The sequence below is a fragment of the Montipora capricornis genome, chromosome 8, assembly GCF_036669925.1.
Source record: "Montipora capricornis isolate CH-2021 chromosome 8, ASM3666992v2, whole genome shotgun sequence".
NCBI lineage: Eukaryota > Metazoa > Cnidaria > Anthozoa > Scleractinia > Acroporidae > Montipora > Montipora capricornis.
The window spans coordinates 1,956,706-1,964,205 of NC_090890.1; the positions used below are offsets into that span (position 1 = coordinate 1,956,706).

The 7,500-nt window shown below is 38.9% G+C and overlaps 1 protein-coding gene across 2 annotated transcripts in view; it reads right to left on the reverse strand.

The window, feature by feature from the left end:
• The window catches only part of LOC138013537 (Krueppel-like factor 5), a 5,932-nt gene extending 2,218 nt beyond the window's left edge, over positions 1-3,714 (reverse strand). For both annotated transcript variants that reach the window (XR_011125254.1, XM_068860637.1), the window contains exons 1-2: positions 3,195-3,714; positions 1-2,530 (exon numbers count right to left, since the gene is read on the reverse strand). The exon at positions 1-2,530 is cut by the window's left edge. Coding sequence is in view for 1 of the 2 variants with exons in the window: in XM_068860637.1 (XP_068716738.1) it covers positions 1,907-2,530; positions 3,195-3,371 (801 nt within the window). In the remaining variant the exon portion in view is untranslated. The remainder of the gene's footprint in view (positions 2,531-3,194) is intronic.
• Positions 3,715-7,500: the final 3,786 nt, after the last annotated feature.

The following is a 7,500-nucleotide window of genomic DNA, read 5'->3' on the forward strand; positions in this document are numbered from 1 at the left end:
GTGAAACATTAATGGACGTAAATCGCGTGCAGTCATATCTTCAAACTTATGACACATTAAAAGGGGAAAAAAAAAACACTTTTACCGTGGATCGCTCATACTGACTGACAGGTTGGATACGAATGATAAAAGATTAGTTTAAATATGAACTAACAGTCGTCGCTGCCATCTTATCCCCTGCATGAAGAACTGGCTGCCAGTCAAGAATCGGGTATGTAAACAAACTTCTCGTCTTTGATAAACCGCTGAATTCCTTGTCTGCTTATTACAACAACTGGGCCAAATGTATAATATGAAATGAAATTAAGAATCAAGGTGTAACTGCACAACGGCTTTCACAATCAGTATCAATATATCTGGGACATTTCATAAAGATCGATTTATGCCAAACCTCGTGCATTAACCGCTAGGAAATGCACGCCTTTTCACTGTGGCTAATACTGTCAAACACGTAGTTCCTTCCTTCAACATCAACCAGGAACAACTTTTGTAACTGACATCCCACGTGTTTTCAGGAAAGTGAACAGCTCTAGTACATTTTCTTATGTAACATTTGCCATGTCCTGAGCAATTTAGCTCTGTCTCGAAGCGAACGCAAACGCGCTACACCGTTCGGACTATGCATAGTGAATATAAATAATGGCCTTGAAGCAAGGGTACACCATGAAACAAAAATAGTGTATAAAATCAGAAAATAATGCTGCTTTGGAGAAACATGTTTGCAAGTCTCACAAATTTCCCTAAAGCTCACCAGTGATGTCTTTTTTTCCCCAAAGTACTCGTTGCTCTTGAGACGAATTCAGTGTATTCTGCTAGAGCTCCGGGATTCAAAAAACTTTAGCTAATTCGGCATAAAAAACACTGAGTCCCGTCAGAAATTTGCAGTTGTGTATTGGTGAAGCCTTTCGAGTCAATAGTAAGCCCAATAACACCAGTCTAGGAGCTGTTATCAGTAATAAATAATTTAAACCTTCTTGTACGTGTTCGTGTTTGTATATAATCTTTAACCAGAAGTTGATTTGTGTCATCAAACCTTGTCAGTTACTATATCGTTTGTCAGGATCTTTCATTCATGCACAAATGGCTTTCTAAACGGCTCCAAGAGTTTTTCCAAATATGTCCACGATACATGGGAAAAACAAAAAGCAAAAACAAAAGAGGAATTCGAAGAAAAATCACTTCTCGCCATGCTCAGTCTCTCTGAACCCGTACATTTCAAGGTCATTTCAAGGTGATAAAATAAAGGCGGATACAAAGAAAATACGTTTTGATATCTATTTTGCTTTTCAAACGATGTTACATCATGAAGACTGAAGTAGTCTCTTTGTCATAAGCTGTTGAACTCTCAAAGAAAGTAATGGAACAGAGAAAAAGGACGACCTCATGCATTTCTGATCTTTTGTGCATGTTAGGAACTGACAGAGGAGTCGATCTCTCCGTCTGTCAAGTTTCCTTGAACAGATGCAGAGGGATATTATCACAAAGGTAAAATAACTGTAGAGAATAGAGAATGTAAACAGGTATTACTTAACTACTATTCAACCGGCTCCTTACGCCAAATTAACATCATTGACAAAGATCCTTGCAACCAACGTGGACGCAAAAATTCACAGGAATATGCTCTCTTCTTTAAAAGAACGATCGTATATTATTTATATATATATGCATATGCTATGCCGGTACAATTTAACTCACTTATCACGTTCTTAAAATTAAAGAAGTTGACTTGAAATTCAAATAAAAGTACAACTTTGTTATATCACGTCTACTTAATGTTATTTGGAAAAATAGGAAAATGCGCGGAATGATTTGGGTATTGCATGCTGCACAAAAATGTCGACCCCGCGGGCAAATGTTTCAGGCCACTAAGAGTGTTACGAGAAATTGCAAACGCTACACGGGTTCTCTACATTAATGGATGTATTTTTTTTATATGCGAAGATCGGTGATCTGAACGACTAAAAGATCTTCCACAAAGAGGACATACGTACGGCTTTTCTCCAGTATGTCTTCGATAGTGGCGCTTGAGTTCATCTGAACGTCGGAAACGCCATCCACAGTTTTTCCAAGGACACAGGAAAGGTTTTTCATCAGTATGAATCCGCTCGTGAGTTCCGAGATGAGTGCTTTTGGTGTAACAACGCTTTTTACAGCCAGGGAGATCACAGAGAAAGTTATGACGTAGTTCCAGTTCTTTGTTATCGGAAACAGGTTGGACTGTTTGTGCATGTGTACTGAAATAACATCGGTATTCTGCATCATCGTTCGATGTAGCGAGCACAGAAGACGGCGTTGTTGCAAGCATGGTTACCTGTGGCCACTGGTGTCTTAGATTTAGAGCTGGAATAGACGCCGACTCTTCAACAGTGCACTTTCCCATTGTCATTCCTGTCTCTGGAAAGAGGCAGTTTTTCTTTCCTATAGTCATTTCTTGAAGCTTGGGTTGGGGAAGAGCTAGATAAGACGAGGTTTCCACCGGTAACGTTGCAGGAGAAGATGAACACAGATAGCTATCCATCTCACGAAGGATCTTTTAGAGAAATAAGGGTTACATTTAGTTTTATCTAACATCATGATTATTTCTGGTTTTAATCCCATACCTTGACTGATTGATATCGCGGGGAGCAATGGCTTTTGTCGGAAATGTATGTAGTTGTTAAAACTGCATGAAGAACTTTAAAGGATCCCTGTCATCCTTTACAGTTAAATTGCTAATGGCCATACATCTCCTTCAGGGCTCACAAACTTGTAAGAGACGTTTAGCATTTTTAGAGCAATAGTGCTCGGCTTTATGTCGCGCAAAGGTTAATTCACTGAGATATGAAATGAGCGAACTACTTTTTTCAGGGAGTTTGCAGAACAAAACCGTCATTTTGATCCTCTGAGGAAAATCAGCAATTTATACAATGTCTCTCGAACTCATGCTCCTTAATTGTATTTTTTACTCAAAGTAAGTTAATAGATTTCCGAGCAGTTGTCAATGTTTTCCTCCAATTGCTATTTATCAGCGGTAATAAAAGGCTAGAAAACTAAAATATTGTCTGATTGTTTTATGTACCGTCCGAGGGTATCACAAAGCTCGAACTTGTCATTAGTGTTAATTCACTCAAAAGCTCACATCAGAAATGCATGCTATTATAATATCACTTAGAAAATGTGTAGGTTGACTAAATCATTCATGCATTGCAACTGACCTGTTGAATTTCTTCCTCCCTGGTGGGTATTAGCAGCGAATAGATGCCGGCCGTTACCAGATTTCCTTCGCCCTGATATGAATTTTGGTACATGACACCGTCTTTTCCTCTAAACAAGTTATCGAAACTTGTACAAGCCATAAGCATTTGGCTGTCTTCTTTAACAGAGGGCCCCATGAACGAGTTGCCCGGTAGTCGGATTCATGCTTTATACGCAAAGGGTTCTGGGGTCGCCAGAGGACAAACATTGCAAGTCGCTGTGAGAAAATGTATGGCGGAAACTTATTCGACGTCCAAAAAAAAAAAGGATTTTGGAGAGAGATCAATGCCTTTTTCGACGGAGTTTTATTACAAATCCATTTGGGCAATGTTGATACGTGACAAGTGTAAGTTTTTGTTTGAATAACCGTGAAATATGAGATAAAATTAGCTGATTAACTTCCTTGCTTGCGTAAGGTTTATTGTGAAATGGTCTCAAAATATTACAAAATAAGGAACAAATCTGGAGGAAATAGCTCAATAAAGCCTTTAAGTTGTATTTACGTGTATATAGGCTGGCCTATTTCTAAATTCAGCAATTCAAATAATTTTGGAAATATGCCTGATACGGCGATCAAATGTATTGCGCTTTGTGGGGTTGTGACAACGATCGAAGGTACCTAGGGAAGCGAAAGATTCTCAGTCCTCATGTTGAAATATTAAGATTTTACTTGCCCAGGAACAACAATAACGTTTTTGTCGTGGGCTAGAACAAGTAATCGTGACCAATTCAAGGTTTCCATGAGTAAGTACAAAGGTCTGTTGAAATAATTTTGTACAAGGTTACAGAACCTCTGAATGTCCTACACCGTTTGTACATACGAGAGTATAATTGTGTGAGTACTTAAACCTAAAAGACCTGCTCCAAAGATCAGATCTACAGAGAACTAGTATATGAAGATGTATTGGTCGAAGTCATAGTGTAGCTTGACAAGTTTTCTTAGCTCCAGTGACATTGATACTTGTAGATGGCAGTTTGACAGAAGAAAAAGTTTGTTTACATGTAACAGCTGGGGCACATAAATTCCACACGGTGTTATCTATTTCTATCGAAACAGAGACTGCGCGCTGTATTCTGAGGAAGAGGAGCATTAAAACAGCTACCTCGAGGCGGAAGGAGATTGAAATAGTTTGTTTGAGCAGAATCATCGTACTTCGTTAAAGTGATTGGACTCTCATAGAGTCTGTAGAAAAATAGTAGCGGCTGAAAAAACCGTTAGCTTTTTCTCAATCAATTTTTTTGCACCGTTTAACATGGTCTGAGTCGAGGAACTTTTTTGAACTTCCGTTGCTAGATAACTTTCGCGAAATGTAGAACCGCTTTCTACTTCTGCAACGGTCGCAGCAATCGTAGTGGTGATAAAAACGGGAGTTTCACCGTGTAACACCACTTCGTGAAACTGGTCTCGCTCGGTCTTGATACACTATAACGCTACGTAAGCCAATCAGATACCGGCTAGGGCGATGTAAACAACATTTCGATTCCCGAATGAGTTTCCACTTCTTATGCTACACGGTGCAACGCCTACTGCTGAACCTTCTTTTTCCAGCGCCGTTGTACATAAGTTTTAGCTAAACGTTTCAACGCGTAAAAAACAGCGGCTTAATTTTGTCATATTGCGAGACCATGACGCGGATCCTTACACGAGCAATGTTAATCCGAATGAATATTATCTCATATTTCACGGTTATGAAAACAAAAACTTACACTTGCCACTTATTAACATTGCCTAAATCGATTTCTGATAAAACTGTATAGAGAAAAGTGTTGAGCCTTCTCCAAAATAGTTTTTTGGAGGTCGACATAACTTTCCGCCATGCATTTTGTTACAGCGACTTGCAATGTGTGCCCCTGGCGACCCCAGAACCCTTTGCATATAAAGAGGAATCCGATTTCTGGCACCACATTCATTGAACGGATTTAGCTAAGATAGTTTACCCATAAGGCATACAACAGTAAATTACATAAAACGTAATTCTTCCTGATTGCGTGCTAGGATTACTTGACTTTTACGTGGGTTTGCGTGAATCTCTGCGCTTCCTGAAGTTAGCTGTGGATTTAGCAGTCACTTAACCTGATCGCCAGTGTTCTTATGCAAAGTTTGCAGCGCATTCGTTAGCCCCTCAAATGCTCTCCGAGGCTATTAAGAGCAAAGCAAAGGCCAAGTTATCAAGTATGCTCAACGACGTTCAAAACGGGCTTTTAAACGTCGCATGTGCCGAATTTAATGCAAATGAGAAAAATCTTTTGTTTTCGCTCATTTGCATTAGACTGTCAGCACATGTAAAATGCGACGTTTAAAACGGGCCTAAGTTACAAGAGCGGCTTTCCTTTCACCCTTATCTAGTTACGTCATGTCGGACACAATTATCTTTTTAAGTAAAAACTTAAAGACGTTTGAATCTAAGGCCACAGCTAAACAATAAATGAACAAGAAAGATCGCGATTGATTTAATGTTATGTTCCGCAGTTTTTCAGGCACGTAGATGATTCTAGAAGACCAAGAAAGTTCGGGTAATGTTCGGAGGCTCCGATTGGTTCCCGAAATAGAAATTAGTTTTTTTCAGACTCAAACACGGAGGTATCAAATGTTCGCCAGTCGCTCGCTTTGTTTCGAGACTTGTATATTGCGAAACATATTCAAGAACGGAGTTAAACAATGTGAAAACTGTAAATAACAAAAGGAACTTCTTTGCATTTGTACGTGACTTGGCACTCGGCTCATTCCTTGTAATACGCAAATTCAGGTTTCAATGTTTTAAAATAGCGGCGTTTTCTGAAGAATCATAAGTGGAAAAAAACCACTGGTAAGAGCGTTATGTTACAATAGGGTTCGATCAGGTGCAACTTGTGCACGGACCAATTCGTTGCAACGACTTCAACTTTTTGAAACGCTGAGTATTCCTGGAAAGAACTAACCACTTGCATTCAATCAAGCATATAATATCAACATTTTTTTGCTCATTTTGTCCCTTGTGTGTAATCAAGCTGCCTAACGTCCCTAACTGGCAGAACTTGTGGCAGGACTTGAAATTTAAGCCCACACATATCCTCAATTTACCCTTTAATTATTTTCAGCACGACATTTAACTTACAAAGAGTCCGATTCAAGTTTAATGCGATTCTCCCGGTTATGGGATCTGTGGCACAAGTGAAATATAACCGACAGAACGGTTTTTTATAAGGATCGATCGAGCAGCAGAAGAAACAAAGCAATATGTTTCTTCCTTCTTCTTAGTTGTTCTCACAAACTTCCGAACACTAGACATGAAAACCGTAATGTTAATGAGAATTATTATTGACAGGGGTAATCTTATTTTCTTTCTGTGATAATTTGTCTTTTGTTAAAATTTGTAAAATAGATCTTATTGTTAAAAAGGAGATTACACTGGCAGTTTCTGCTAAATTATGTCTCAGTCGTACTTAAGGCTATAATTAACATTGTCTGGTGTTTCGTATTATATTGCATTATTTCGGTCTTAAAAGAATGATTGTTGTACAAAACTTGGGAAGTTGAAGCTCAAAAAGAGCACCGTATATTAGTTGAAAAGGCGGCTATTATTTTAAACTATGACTGAGACCCTTGTGAGGGGGGCTAATTCATCTTGGTCAGGTGAAGCATCTCGGCATTTTGTTTGATCGTTTCTAAAAATAACGCTAATAGCAACTTGACCCAACTTACTTGGCGGCAAAATAACTGTAGGTTTTCCACACGGAAATGTCAGCTAAACTTAATCACCTAACGTTTGCGGATTGAGGGGAAGTGTTACGACATTCGCAAGACCTTTCCCGGCAAATGGATCATTGATGCCGTAATGCGGCAACTCTGACTTATCCGTTTTCATTTCTGTCCGTTTGGTTGCTAATCTCGTTATAAAACATACACTGTTTTGCGTTTGTGAGCATTACTCTTAAAGTAAACAGTCTGTTAGCGTAAATAATTATTGAGTCTAGCCTAGCATTATTATGGACAAATTTTAGTGTTAAAGGTAGACTGCTCTGACGAGATAAAAGCCGTATCACATTAGGGCTCGAGTGCCTACAGAGGGATTAAGTTTCCGGTGATAAAAATGAAGTGTGTAATGTGATCAATGAACAAATATTTTCACTGAAAATTGAAGTTGAAGAGTATTGTTTTGGCTCTCGTATTTCCAGCGAAATGACAGGGTGACACGAAGGAGGCTATTTGAGTGATCAGTCAACATGCTTTGATTCTTTTATGTAGTATTTGCTATTATTTTACTGACCCAGATCCGGCGATGTAAT